General features: G+C 40.7%; 1 protein-coding gene across 8 annotated transcripts in view; it reads right to left on the bottom strand.

Annotated features, from left to right (window-relative positions):
* RFX1 (regulatory factor X1) overlaps window positions 1-15,944 on the bottom strand; it is an 88,944-nt gene that overhangs the window by 38,994 nt on the left and 34,006 nt on the right. For 7 of the 8 annotated variants that reach the window (XM_044443566.1, XM_044443559.1, XM_044443563.1 and 4 more), the window contains 3 exons: window positions 5,838-5,947; window positions 5,149-5,232; window positions 2,759-2,851 (listed from right to left, as the gene is read on the bottom strand). In XM_044443566.1, the coding sequence (XP_044299501.1) occupies window positions 2,759-2,851; window positions 5,149-5,232; window positions 5,838-5,947 (287 nt within the window). The remainder of the gene's footprint in view (window positions 1-2,758; window positions 2,852-5,148; window positions 5,233-5,837; window positions 5,948-15,944) is intronic. The other variant, XM_044443562.1, reaches the window with a different exon arrangement.

The following is a 15,944-nucleotide window of genomic DNA, read 5'->3' on the forward strand; positions in this document are numbered from 1 at the left end:
TTAGCTTTGGAAACTTCTCATATAGGCTCCACACATGCTTACAGACCCCACATGTGTGATGCAGAGACACCACAAAGAAGATCACTTTCCCCAGACATCATCTACCATAACACATCTCACTTGGTAATGATAATGATGATCATAAACCTGGTCATCTGGATGTGAGAATAGATTAGCTTCAGGTGGCCAAGTCAGGGTCTGACAGAAGAACACCAGCACTTTGCTTGCAAATGGACTGCAAGTCAGTGAAGTTCTTTAAGAGTGGTGAAATACATTCCTGAATGGCCAAATGGCTCAGTTCTGAATAACTGACATTTCTGGGCAGTCTACAACTACACATACAATTCCACAAGTAGGTTCTGGAAGTTACCAGAGGCAGACTGTCATTCCAGTGGTGGGCAGGGCCAAAAGGGTGCCAAAGTACCAGCCTGTATTAGTTTAAATCTCTTACTGCCTGTAATTAAGCTAGGGGAGGCATTTCACCCAGGAAACCACCAAATGATTGGTAGCTGGAAGATAGAGAGGGTTCACTGAGGAACCCCAGAAAAACAAAATAGGACTGCACACAGTCCAGAGTTTTAGGAATGCAAACCCTTCCAGATCAGATAAACCACCTACCAACTGAAGTTCCATCTTGTCAGTACTAAGGTTCATTTTTGATCCTTGTTGGGTCCATTACTGATTCCAAACAATTTAGCATTTCCACTACCTTTATATCACCTGAATCTGATATAAAGGGGAAACAGAGTCGAGTATCATCTACATATCAATGACAGCCAACTACAAAGACCCAACTGATCTCAGTCACTAGCTTCACGTAGATGTTAAACAGCATGGGAGAAAAGATGAAATGATGCTGAACACCACAGAGTAGATGAAATGAAAGTTAACAGAACTTTGACAGGAATGCAGCCATACCAACAGGAAATTCCCTTACTGAGGCAGCCAAGAAGTCACAATTATCCAAAAGTAGCCCATCCTAATGAGTCCACCATCCTGGCAGAGAATAGCCATTACATGCTTAAATCTCAATAGGGAGTGGTCTAAAGTTAATAAAATTAAACCCATATGCAATGGCAAGGCAATGAATTTGTTCAAATATAATGAGAATGAAAAGTATGAGTTCTCATTTAATCATATGTCATGGTCATTTACAAACCTCATGTTACAGCTTAACTATGGACTCTTAATATGGACTACAGCATAGGATTTATCTTTTATTGTATATATTTCTAAAATCTATATCCTACTTCATAAATAGTAAGGGTTCTTAGAGGATCACAAATTAAATATGCAATAAGAACAAAAGGACCCTTAAAATCAATCCTAATAAAACAAGAGAGCTACATACATTCAAATCCCATTTAAATACCAACCATCCCTGCATCGGCTGTAATCAGACTACAAAGGGTAAATTAAACAAGTCCCTAAGCAAAAAACATACTAGCCAGGTGAGCGCCCCTTGATCAAGAGTGCCACAAGTAAGCTGCCACTTGCAGAGAAGGCTCCAGATTTAGTAGCCACCTGCCACACAACAGATGGGGGAGGGGGCAGCAGGGTCCACCATGAAGTTCCCTCTGCAGGGATGTCAACAGAACCAAGATAAGAGACAAATTCTGGTCCCACTGTCAGGTAATGGCAATATATCTCCTGGAACGATAAACAAAAGGGGAGCTGGCCAGGAAACAGGAAATGAGTATCAGCTGTGGAGGAAACTGGCTAGGACTCAAAATTTAAGGGCTAGCCTAGAAGGTGCTAGGAAAAAGGATAAGAAAAGCCAGGTGCTAGTTAAGCCTATTCCCATTATGTAAAGTCTCCGTGGGTGTCCTAGATCAGTAACTGTATTTTCTAAAGGATGTTAAAAGAATGAGGAGGGAATATACAGATGAGGCATTCTCAGTACAGCACAGACAGCCTTCTATCTCTCTTTCTCTCTGACCACAACACTCTATTCATATCTACCATCTATCCAGAGTACAGAAGAGGATCTTGCCCGCTCCCTTAAGCAAAGCTGCCCAAATGTTGAACATAGTCGCAGAATCCTGATGTGCAACACTCTAACTAGCTTTGATACAATCTGCAAAATAACCCACCCTGTCTTTTCAGCTGTATTTTCCAATTGCCATTTAGTTCAAGACTTTATTGGTGAATGCATTAAAGGGAATAAGATTTTCATAGTACTCTTTTGAGCAATGAATGGAATGAAGTTCTATAGCTAGCATTTTTTTAAATCAAATTTCCCAATTGTAGCATAGAGAGCATACCATTCACAGAATCAAAGAGATTATAATCAAGCTTTTAGCCTTCAATAATATCCTTTTATAGACAGTATATGATCTGTATTACTTAGGTGGCTAGCACAATGTAGATCCCCTTTCAAACTCAGTATTATAGCTGGTATACAAAGAGCATAATTAGAAAGTAAAGGGAACTCAACTCAATGAACACAACTCAAAGCTGATTCTTGACACCGAAATCTAGATAAAGACCAGCACCACCAAAAAAAAAAAAAAATCAGTTTGAAAATCTGCATTTACTTTTATATTCACATCTCAGAACGTGAAATGATTGGGTTGATTGGGTTAGGAAAGAAAATGGAGTGATGGAACAAATGAAGAAATTGGATCAGGGCAGGCAAATAAAAATTAGCAACAACAAAGCACAGTGAGGGCTAAACCAGTTTCCTTCTTTTATGGAGGATGGAACATCTGAACATGCTTCCCCCAAATCTGCCAGATCTGAACATCTGGCCACCCACCTCAGGAGAAGAATGAACCTGCTGCACACCATGTACGGCCAGCGCGACCGGTCCTCCTTTACTAGTCTGTGAAGTACTCTGTACCACCAGCCGCTGAAATAGGATGACACAAAAGAAGCAATCCCTTATTAATTATTGCATCTCTAGAAGTGTGCCAAGTCGTGGCAGCTGTCAATAAGCTAAATTAGCCAGGGATTTACTAAGAGGCCACTCACTACTTCACACTACCTACTTACACATTCAGTGAATTAGAATATAAATCATCATTTACCTAGCACCCCATTACTGTCTGCTGAAAGACACAAAATTTGCCCAAGATATATTTGTGACTGAGACAAAAAACATATCTGTTAAGGTATGATGCAATCCACTGGGAAGGTCTGTTGTGCAAGCCTACTGGATAGAACAGGGGCTGTGAAAGAACACTACTGTGCTGTACCACAGGTCCAGTGGGTCATCCAATGGAGCTTGCATAGGAGAACATTGCTAGGAAGCTCTTTGGCCAGATCTGTCCATCTTCAACTCTGCCTTCTTAATGATGCCAACATATCTTCCCCTTGAAGTGGCCACCTCACCTTGCTGCAAGCTTGAGTTTCCACTGTCTCTAGGGCAGAACTGCTCTTTCACATGAAGAGAAACCTAAACAGGATATGGAATTATATTGGTTTCCTGGGGGAAAACAGGCATCTCCCCACAATTTAATATGATTGCAGTCTGACAGTGGACCTTTGCAGCATTTCTTCTACATTCAGCTAATCAGTATTTCCATGTCTCCTTGGTCCCACCTTCAAGGTGTGGCCAGCCTACAATGCTGTTAGGTGGCTACCTGCTCTCTTGGCTTGCAGACAATCCAGGATATGGTGTTGTGTTAAGGGCAACTCTTTTTTCATTCAGCTGCCAAGGCAGCTGCATCAGCCAAAAGAATATTTGTCAAGTCACCTTGGGAAGAAATAAGGTAGAGTGCTCTACAATAGGGGTGAAAAGGAGTGTAACTTGAAGAAGAGGAAGGAGGATGCCACAGGAAAGCCTGTTGGTAAGTTCGTGAAACTGTCTTGCCAAATGGGATGCTGAAAACTTAACTGGACTCAACAGGATTCAATGTAAAAGAAGAAAAAACTGCAAAAGAAAAGCTGTGAAGGATACTGCTGAATTTTTTGATGTTTGGTCAATTAATTTGACCCTCAATGAAAACAGCCATTTGCTCAGATATGTCTGTGCGATTCCCTTTGCAATGTGATGCCTATTTTTAACCACACAGTTCCCAAACCTTCCCCTATTTCATTTTGTTGAATAAGACAGTCTTACATGTAAGTGGTTTAAAAGGCTACCTGACATAATGGAAGATGAAGCTTGGGTGTGTATGAATTGCCAGCAACTTTCTAGTGCTTAATCCACTTTCCTTTATGAATGGTCATCTGTGATTAGTGCAAGTCTTGTCCTACTAACTTTGGGTGATTGATCCAAGGTTTGAAATTCAATAGTTACAAAGAAGGTTTGAAAAAACTAATCCTTCTTAGAGTGGGCATCACAGAATGATTTTTCAAATGTGTTCAAATCTAGTATGTAGTTAACTATAGTTTCTATGACCAAACAAGAATGCAAACTGAAAGAGGAAAGACCAGCATCAAGAAGCTGAAATTAAAGTCTGGCAGGGGAATGCATTACCACAGGAGACTGTGCCAAGATAGCATCTCATCCAATTCCTACACTAAGGCAGAATACGCCATTCACTTAAGCTGTAAATCATTTCAGGTAAACACATACAGAATGTAGAAGATAGCACATTTCCCCTCAGATATTGGTCCAACTAGACACTTCCCATCCTTTCCATAGACAGAGAACAAAAGCAATAAGGGTGTTTTGAATACGTTCAAGAAATAATACTGTGTAGGCCACTACACCCAAAAGCTATGTATTAGGTGAATTAGACAGAAAAATTCTGCTATCCTCATTCAGAATTAGTGAGACAAGCAAAGGTTGAAATTATGGCAAGTACTACTGAGTTAGAAAGGGCTAAGTCGCTCATCAAGATCAACCCTTTGCTCTAACACAGGAAACACCCTACAGAGGCGATTAGCCAGACATCTCTGAAAACTCTTCAATTAAGTCCTTCAAAACAACACTGCAACAGAACTAGAGAATGTCTAATAAAGAATTATCAGTATCCACCACACAACTCCCTAAGTTTCCTGGGGGAAAAGTAAGCCAGCTACCAGTAAGACATGCTCATCTCATGATAAGAAGGCTCTAGAGGTAGAACAAATTTTCAGGCAAACAAGTTTAGCACTCTTAGTAGACGCAGCCTAGTAGGTAGGTTGCTGGGCACAAGAAGGTGCTTTGAAACTGTACCAACCACTTTTAACAGCACAGCAGACAAAGAGCAGACTCACCTGCTGTGGAACTTGCACACTTGTGAGTTGCAGAGGGGACACAGTTCCAGGCTTCGTCTGCACGCTGGCTTGGACCAATAACCTCTGCCAAACAAAAGAGTCTGGAGTCAAGGCAAGCAAAGACAATTCACAGCAGCAGCAGAAAACCATGTTGGAGTTTGAGGTGAAGTGCTAGGTGATGACTGTGACAAAGTCACCAAAAGCCTCATGCTGAAGTCAATAAAGCACTTATATTTGCATTTCACAGAGGACAGCACTAAGGTCTTCACTCCTGGTTAATTATGAGCAGTTTCAGAAAAAGAATATAGACATTCCTATGTACATTACAGTCATAGGACCTTATGCCCCTTTTATAGGTAGAAATGGCCTTGGCAGCCTGCTTCAACCAACCCATTATCAAGAACAGAGCACAGCAGAGTTATTACCTCCTGTTATATTCAAAAAACAAACCTAGGATTCCTGGTTCCTAAACTTTCCCTTGCTTTCATCCACTACATCTCATTCACATCATATATTTAGGAATGAAACCCAGAAACTTGGTTCACAGTTCCCTGCACATATTAACATTACCCTGTTAACACATATTTTGAAAGCCCTTTTCTACGTATCAAAGTTGTCCTGATTAAGTACATCTTTGTTACAGCTACCTCTGCCATGCTAACACAGGACCCCTGGTTTAATTCACATACCTGCTGCGTAGCCTGGACTTGCTGAACCACCTGAGTTGGCACGCCTGACTGTGTGGCTGTGGAGCCTGGACTGGATTCTGAAACAGTGTCACTGGGCCTCATCGAGCCATCTGCAGAGAAGCAGAAAAGAGAAGTTTATACCAACAGCCCCAGGAAAGGCCCAATTCTCCATCCACCAGTATTTACATAAGAAAAGCAAAGAGAATGGAATGCAAGCCTAGATATAGGATTCCTAAAAGGGGAGAAACACCTAAGGTGAACATGTGAGTAAGAGACTCTCAAGAAGCACGGCTCTCATGTTCTGTTACTAACTTTGTGAAGAACTAGTTCAAGATCTGTTGCTGCCCCAAGCAACTGTCCCTCATAATATGTCAGAACTGTCCCAGGTCAGCATTCTCTGTACTAGGTATCCTAGGCCATATTTCCCAGAATACACACCTGCTAATGCTGCCACTCCAAGAAACTACTCAAACACAGAGAAAACAATCCTTGCTTTGGAGAGAAGCACATTATGGTGTACCGGGCCCAGAATTGCTTCTCAATGACTACATTTCTACAGGCTACTACCTCTCCAGGGCTTTTGGGAGTGACCATTAATACATAGATATTCATTCTTATAAGTCTTAACCTGAGATAGGACAAAGAATCAAAGAATTATGCCAGGAAGTTAAATACAAAGGGCTTGGTTTCCCGAAGCATGAATAGAATATATGTAAGTCCTTTAAATTTAACAATGCCTTTCTTCCCAGAATACTTTGTCTTCCTAACATGTTTTCAAACTATTATTATTTTGTGAAATAAATGTGTGTTATTGCTTATTTACTCTGAGAGATCCATGTATATTTATTCAAGGCAGCATTTTTATTGAAAAACTTCATCATTTTCACTGCACTCAATGTACAATCTCTGGGAGCAATGCATGCCTATAACATGTTGACTAACAAGTAAATCCCACCGAGTTGGAGGGTGCTTACTCCTAAGTAAGGTGTGGATACAATTATAGTCTGAGAAAATGTGATCCCCATTATCATACCCACTATGACTGGGGGTCTGGTATGGAATAACTTTGTGCTAATGGATACTACTAGACACAAGCTAGAGACATATACTATACTCTCTGCCATTTCTTCCATTCTGGGAACTTCATGAAAGTTTTCTTATTTTACCAGTTTAGAAATTAATGCACCCTTTCTGTGCCTTTCAATTCAAAACAGTTCACTGAACCCTTTTGCAACAGCAGTAATAAGAAAAATAACAAACACTAACACCAAAAAGGCTACTCATGTCACAGCAACATCCCGTTGCATAAATTCCTTTAGCTTTGGTTAAAAAAAGTAGTTTGCCAGCCATGAACTTCCTATACGCAGCACTAGAGTGCACATTTCCCTTGATTTTTAGCTGTGGCAAGCAAAAGTATGGCTGCCTTGCTGGCAGCAAGATTATCTCCTTTATATCCACCCTCAATTATGTCAGAACAGGATGTTATACTCCTGGCATTTAATTCACACTAAAGTGGTCATGCTGTGAGGAAGGGTTTTCGTTTTTTTGGTAGAGGATCCCCCCCGCCCTAGAAATACAGCATCTCTTTCTTCTGCTATTATTCACCACGGGTCCTAAGCAACAGGCGCATCTCTTCCACAAAAGCAAGGAGGCACCACATGGGTCAAGCAGAAACTGTGGCAATCAAGACACTTTCTATGTTAAGAGTAGAATCCTGATGCTTGTTGCTCAGGAGTTAGCTTTAGCAGTTTCCCGCATCAACCACACTTCTTTCTTTTCTGCTTTAATTTCACTGACAACAATAGATTTGCTAGAAAGCAAAGAGTTCCAGTGATTAGGGAAAGCTCTACTTCTGACAAAGGCTGGAAGATCCTAAGCAGAAATTCCTTTTGCAATACTTACGGTCAAAAGGCATTGCATAAAGGCAATCATAATACATGGTGAAGCTGCTGAAAGGGTTTCAGCTCTAGGTGTTCCTTTCCTTGAAAATGAAACAGGCAAGGCTTTTATAAACTGGAACCTTGACCAGTTAATCCCCGCTAGTTCCTACCTAAGCTCCAGGCTAGTTGGTTTCGAATAAACATTCACATCATAGTAGGTACACCCTCTGTTCTTCTAGGGATGGGGTAGCGAATGCCGGCTGTTCACCCGATTGTAATCACGAAGCAGGAGTTCACGTTTCATGAGTGTCTCATTTGACATACTCAGCAGGAGGGGGAGAATGGGTAGGGGAAGTCACTCTGGGCCACCTGCACTAGGCCTGTGAATTTATGTCCTTAGAAAAAGTACTATCATATATAGGCTTTCAAAACTGTTCCCTTGAAAAACTGAAGCTCCTGAATAGTCGGCACTAGATATCAAATATTACTGTGTACATGGCGGGGTTGAGAACTGCCAAACTGCAATGTGGACCTTCTGTGAGAGATGAAACAGGGTCCTGCCCTTTGAGCTCAATAAAGGATCCCACATCCCCTAACAGTTGTTCAAAGAGCTGACTTTGGTTTTGGTACTACTGATAATTTAAAAAACAAAACCCCAAATATATATTCTAAGGTCTCTAATAATAGCAGGGCTTGATTTTTAGGTGTGATACTCACAGGCCATCATAATGAGTCCTCCTGACTTGAAAATGCAAACATTATGTCTCCCCAAGTATAAGTAAAGGAATTACAGACAAGCATTTTTTCCTTCAGAGGCAGGTAAGCAAATAACATCAAAGCAAATTGGCGGAAACAGAGTCAAAGAATAAAGACTACTAAAGAACCTGTATTACATTAAATTAAAAGAAGTCATTCTTAGTACTGCTAGACGTAAAGGTCAGCTCACAGGGACTAGATGTTACCTTCCATGAGGCCCACAACACTGCCACGTAGCAACATTTTTGACCCGTTCCAGTTACTTTATGGTTTCCTGCTAACATTAAGTCCAACAACCAGATTTCTTGATTTAAGGAATCTCTGAGGCATGTAATCAATGGATTGGCTTTCTTTCCTGCAAGGAAGAACCTTTCCAAATTGCCCCTCCTCTTACTACTATTCCACTCCACCCTCAAGGCAAGAATAAGCAATGCTTTCATCAGCAGCAGCAGCTTCTTTCCTTCCTGTCCCTCCCCATCCCTCATCTTCTTTCCTTATTAAAAGCAATGCAATGGGGCAGGGAGAAAGATTATAAAACATTTTGCTTCTATGATAATTTTCACCGGAGTATTAAGAGAATACACTTTCAAATACAGCAGGATTTATGATGCCTCAGAGGCTCAGCACTGGCAATTCTATTAAAGCTGGTAAGGCAGAGTAGAATATACGTGTGTGTGAGAGAGTGTTCACATCTACACAAATACACAAACATTTCTCAATGTCTTTTGTAAACAAGTCACAGGAATGATCCTGAGGGAAGAAGGAAGAAGCACCATTCACTTTGCTCTAAGGAACTTGTGAAAGCTGCCCAATGTAACAGTTTTCCTGAAACTTGGTCCCTTTTATTGGATGGCATTATCCAAGTAGTCTCTGGCTCTTCCAGTGCCATAGATATAACACCAGTTAGAAAAAGAACATGGACAGAGAATGCAAACAACAAAAGCAACACCATCACCAACAAACTGAATGTATGTGAAGTGCTCTGAACACCATTAATCTCGAAAATCCTTACAACTCTATAAGAACAGGGTTGTTATCCCCATATAACAGATGGAGTAGATGAGATTAGAAGAAAGAATTGCTGCCTAAGGCAATAGTGGCTTGCTGACAATGATTGCTGCCATCTTTTTAAAGGAACTAACTATATGATTCCCAAGCATCTCCATCTTCAATTCACTGTATCATGAGGATGCTTGATGATCATCTTCATTTCCTTAGCAACTCAGTTTAAGCATATATTACAAAAGAACAAGAGAAAGACAATCACAGCAGCATTATCCATTATTCAGTGCTAGAAATCTGTTCAATTCCGCTGCAGTGAAATGAAGAGAAGGGAGTAGTTGAGGGACTAGCCCTTTATCTTGAGCATGAATCCAAAAAAATTCTAAATATGACCATGAAGACTGCTCTCCTGCTTAAATGTGTCCTATACTGTCCTGTGATAGAAAATGCCGAGTATGGGGGACAAGGCGGCAGTAGGAGCATTCCGAATACCCAGATGAAGCTCTCACAATAATGACCAAAGACCATTCAGTGGAATACATGCAGCAGCACAGCTGAACTTCACTCAGCTAGAGTAAATAAAAAATTGTTCTTGTGGCCATTTTTTTATCTCTCTCTCTTTCAGCACAGTTGAAAATTAGCTGCCTTCCATTTGCAGAATGAAGGGGGTCATTGTAACTCAAAACCTTGCTTATCCCTACATCAACAGAAGAAGATATCACCTTACCCTTTTGTTATCTCTGATTTTGTCCAACCCACGTGTTATACCAGCAGTGAAATAAAAAGAGAGAGAGAGAGAGAGATTATGATTATGACAACAATATACAGATATGGAAACCTTAAGATGAATGGAGATTGATTTTTAAAAGTGGATATATTCAGATCAATTAAATCTGTCAGAAAGATTAAAAAATGAAGAGGTTGTGCGTTCTGTTTCTGAAAAAGTATATAATTTGCCCCAAGAACATTAATAAAGTACAAAGTAACAAAGGGACAGGGTAGAAGAGTGAGAATAAAGGTCAACAAACGCTTAGGAGGATGCCTTATGCCATGTCAGGCTAGTTGACCATTTAACCTAGTACTTGCTACTCAGATTGGCAGCAGCTCTCCAAAGACTCAGAAAAAGGTCTTTCACATCACCTGTACCCTCTTTTCAGTGGAGATGCCAAGGACTGAATCTACAGCCTTGTGCATGCAAAGCATGTGCTCCCTCACTGAACTGCAGTCCTTTCCCAAAAAGGAAAGCCCACTGTCCTTCAAGTACTGTATCTGAACATATGATGCTTTCTTATACTGACATATATCACTAGTCCATCTAGACCAGATCTGTCTACTCTGACTGGTGAACCTGTGGCCCTCTATATGTGAAGTATCTGCCGTATGAATGAGCTATGGCCCTTCTGTCCATTTACTATTGGCTTTCTTACTCCAATTTTACTGACATGTGAAAAATACAGTGTAAGATAAAAACTAAAACAAGAAATGTCTATTCAGAAGACATAGCAACTGGAGAGATGTAGAAATGCCAAAAGACTGAAAGAAGAGGCAAGAACTGAGTTCTTAAGAAGTAAAACACTACCATAATCAATAGCTTTCTGGACTCACAAAAACACCCTGTGGCCTGTAAGTTTTACTGGGCTCTGTGCATCTGGGCTCTGTGCATGAGACAGGTGGTCCTCTTTATCACTAATTCACGTACTCTAGGATGAAGCACCCCCCCCCCCCCCCCCCCCCGGCAGCAAATTCTGAACTTGGCCTGGGATGCTCAAGTCAGATATTGTTTTAGGGTGTAATGATAAACATTGAAAAAATTCAGGAGAATTTTGAGCTATGCTAGTTCAAACAATTCAAATTAGACCTGATCTGACAGAGAGACTAGAACTGGGGCAAAATGTTATCTCATTATGGCAACTACATCAAATTCAGTAGAGACTCCATGCCTCAATAGGACTCAATAAGGCAAAGATGAACATTGCCAGTTTTGAAAAATCTGGGAAAAGTTATCTGAAGAAACTTCTAGTTACAACACAAATCAAATAATTTCACTCAGCAGCATAAGAGGTACCTGATTAGAATCAGATACAGGCCAGGTTTCTTCAGATAATATTTCAGGCCAGATGAAGTTCCACATTACACTACCAAAGACAGCAGGAATTCTATCTAGCTACATGCCTTGCCTTCTGTAGTTTGATAAAGCACCAATTCACATAATGGCTAGCAGCCCTTTGAGACATTAAATGTCCAGTCATGCAAACCCAAGTGGCAGGGTTGAACAAGGGTTAAACAACAAAAGACCATGGATTTTGTGTGAAGGCTGTTTAATCTTTGCACCACTCCCTCCACCTGGGTTCCCACCACACAACAAACTACAACCAACCATGAACATTCAAAATGACTGCTGGCACATACCATGGCTACTGTGATCATGCTAACTAGGTCACTTAGAAGATCTGCCAAACTCTTAGGCTTCCAAGTTTGTTTGGTTATTTATTTAATGGATTTATATGCTGCTACAATAGCCCATACCTGGTCTTTCTGTGTGGCTCACAAAATATAAACAACATAACATGCTAAAATCATAACATTAAATCAACATATTCAAAACATATTAACAATATAATCCAAATATAAAAATAACATATCAAATTAAAATATAAAACATTAAATAAATTAATTAAAACCAAAATCGACTAAAACCAACATGGGGTCAATGTTAAAATAAGCAGAGGAAAAAAAAGGTAAGACTTTGCCTGGCACTGAAATGCTAACAATGTCGGTGCCAGGCACACCTCTCTGAAGAGTCCATTCTAGAGGTGTGGTGCAACTGCCCTGTGGATGTACCCCATGTTATTTATTTCTCTATCACTACACAGCATAAGCCCTCTGGCTGGTAATGGAGGTAGGTGTGTCTGTATGTCCTGTATCAGGTATTAGAGTGTATTGAGCCACAATAGTCAAGCTAACGAACAAAAATCATCTTTGTACAAGGAAGTAGTTCAAAACCTGAGTCTGAACATCCTTGAGTTGGAAAAAATCAGAAGGAAGTCCTTGTATCTAATCACTTTTATATTAGTCTAGGAGTTGTACAAGTCAAGTGTCACAGAGGACAGGATTATTATTCCCTTTTAACCAGCTGTGTGAATAATCAGCAAAACACCTACCAGCTCAGTCAAATCTCTGCTAAGCACAGTATGTAGTAGCAATGAATGCAGTACAACTCTAAATGCCCATTTGTAGTAAAATCCAGGGGAAACTAAGTAGTTTCAAGTATAAATACTATAAATAGGAGAATTAAGTACGTGCTTAAATCTCTCCCACTGAAATAACTTTTAAGTTGACTGGAACTGTCTCACCTTGAACAATAGGCCTGGGCAGAACTCCGATGGAGATGCCATGTCATGATTCCCAATGGATTGATACTCCAGAATAAGTATAAAAAATATATAAATTCTCTAGCTATCATAAGTATCTGATTAGTGACAGCAAAGTCCTCCTGCAGAAGACTAAACTGGGTTCTATTCTTATCCCTACACCTAAGTTCTAAATGCAAATCTTCATTGTTGATGCAGAAGCCAGAAAGAATTCAGTGAGATTCTTTGATATGCACATTCTCAATAGGTACATTTAAGTATTTTGTCCTGTTTTGAACATTGTTCCTTTCTGAAGTGCAGCTTTCACACCACTCTTCCTTTTGGGTAGTTTCTCATTCCTGATACTGAACCTGTTGCTGATCAGCTTTTCTGCAGGCAGAAAAAGAAGGCAAGGAGCTAGAGATGTGAGAAAGGGAGAGGCTAGAGGCTAGACTAGAAGCAGGGAGAAAGGTGAGGCAAAAAGGATTGTGTGGTGGGGAGAGGAGAAGTAGCAAGGCTGTAGAATGGGAGTAGAGGGTTAATATCCTAAAAAGGAAAATAAAGGAATGAGGGGAAGCAAAACAGCAAAGCTCAGGGCTAGGAAGGGAGCAGAAGGACATCGGTAGGGATAGAAAGGAAAAGAAACAGTGAGAAAAGGGACTGAGGGGAGAGAAAATAGCCACAACATTCAAATAGCCAAGCCCCCATTATATGACTAGATACATCCTCCATGGGAGCTATTTTGTGGGTTGTGTATCTAAATCATGGGTCCTCAAACTACGGCCTGGGGGCCAGATCCGGCCCGCCATGCCCATTTATCCGGCCTGTCATGGCCATTTGGACCTGCCGCGTGTGCGCTCACGTGCGCGCCCGCCACTGCCTACCTCGCCCAGCGCGTGGGGAGGCAGTGGTTTGCTCGCTCGGAGAAAACAATCTCCAAGTGAGCAAGCCGCTGCCTCATGCGCCTGCCTTGCCTTGTCCCGCTTCGCCCTGCACACGTGCCCGCCCACACCTCCTCTCCCCTCCCCTCCCCTCCCCGTGCGTGCCCGCCTGCACCTTGCCTCACCTCACGCACCACCCCGCCCACTGCAGGCACCACCTTTCTGGCCCATGCCCAGCACCGGCACCTTTCAATTGGCCCCCTGGTGAAAAAGTTTGAGGGCCCCTGATCTAAATGAACATCTCTTCCTATATGTACATGCTCAAGCCTTTAGACCATCAGCAAAGTACCTTTGCTGCCTCCCTGACCAAAGGATCTTAGGAAGGCTTCCAGATGAGAAAAAAAGTCTTCTCAGTCATGGCCTGCCTTTTCTCCAAAGCATTTTAGGGATTTTTAATGTTATGGGTGTTTAGCTATATCTTTCTTTTTATCTATCCCTGTGCAATTTCTCATTGTGTATTGTATCTTATTCTTTTAGTAACTTGTACTGACTTTTTTTTCTTTTAAGTGTCTGCAATCTATCTAGAAACCATAGATTCACCTGGTACCCTCCAGATGTTTAGAGTTACAACTACCATAAGCTCTAGCCTGCATAACCAATGCTTATCAAATTGCAGTCCAAGGTGTCTGGAGGTGGAAACATCATTTTCAGAACTGCAAATATATTGGCTAAGCCTTACAGGAGACACCAGGTTAAATTTTTTGCATAAGAAACATGTGGCAACCACTGTATCATTTACAGAGTGTGTGGCACTGGCAAGGGAGGCATCAAAAGGAGGTAAGATAAATTTAAGGAAGACGATGTATCTATCAACTGCTATTAGCTGCTGTTCATAAATGAATAAAAAAAACGGCTTAGGAACAAGTAGTAGGATACATAAGTTATTTTTATGCTGTATTCATGAGCTTTGCAAAAGCATTTGACTAACCACTGCTGGAAACAGATGCTGGATTAGATAGCTGGTCTGAACCGTCACTGCTGTTCTTAAATTCTTAAATACATCCATACATTTGTGAAGTCTGGAGCAAATATGACAGGCTACCCCAGTGTTGCTCATATACAGACACTAGGGACTTTTGATCCAGCTGAAGGGATGAGTTTGCTATATTAACTCATGTTCCTATGATAGACAGATAGATAGATAGATGGATAGGATAGGATAGGATAGGATAGATATTTATTTCAAACATTTGTATCCCATCCTTCTGAGAAGCGCTCAGGACGGCTTACATAGTAAAATATATGGCAATTTTGGAGGTCATCATGTACACTCCATGGCCTCATCTATAGTCACAGCTAAAGAACAGTTTGAGAATCACTGGTCTGGTATAAAATAGCTTTTCTAAGGAAGCTGAAATTCATGCTGGTTCAAATTAACTATCATACTATATATTATTATGGCCTAAAAAGTGTTTGTTTGAAAAATAGCAGATAGCCGAACATGCCACTTCTTAGCGGCTGCAAGAAAACTAGGAGAAACTCTTCTTTGGAGTCAAAGGTTTAGAGACTCATTGAAAACTTGACAATCTTTTGTGAACACAGGAGTAGCTTTTTTTTCCTTTTTACAAAAAAAGACTGTGCCTTTTCCTGAATTTTCCTGGTGGAACAAATTATATATTTACACATATAAAATTCTGTCCCATTCAAATGTAATTTTCCATAGAACAGCCTACACAGAGGCTACAATTGAACAGTTTCGAAACATAGTGTTATGTTCATACATTTATATTTAAGGAGCATCTGATTCTCATTAAGGAAAGGCCAAGAAGCAATGGGATGCAAATCAGATTTAAGGGGAAACTGGAAATTTCTGTGGAAGGTGTCTAGGAATGCTGTGAGATCTCCATTCTTGAAGCAAGGGGCAGATATCCCCTAAAAGTCGCCCAGAGAAAGACAAATGCCTCCTGCCCAGTTTTGATGTATCATTTGATAGGATCAGGAAATAGCTCAGTGGTGGCTGGTGGCAAAATTGAGTGACAGAACAGAAGGCACATCAGTGAAAGCAGAGCCAAGGTCAATAATAAAGGCTTTATTTGAATCCCAGCAGAAATTGAAAGCTGAAGCACATGAACATTAAAAGGAATGGCTGGGGAAATGAAAAATCACCAAAAGGCACTAGTTTGGGTCTACATTCTCCTGTTCTAATAACAATGTAACAATTAATGCAATAATAAACAA

The sequence above is a fragment of the Varanus komodoensis genome, unplaced genomic scaffold (genome assembly GCF_004798865.1).
Source record: "Varanus komodoensis strain SLA01 unplaced genomic scaffold, ASM479886v1 scaffold42, whole genome shotgun sequence".
Classification (NCBI taxonomy): domain Eukaryota; kingdom Metazoa; phylum Chordata; class Lepidosauria; order Squamata; family Varanidae; genus Varanus; species Varanus komodoensis.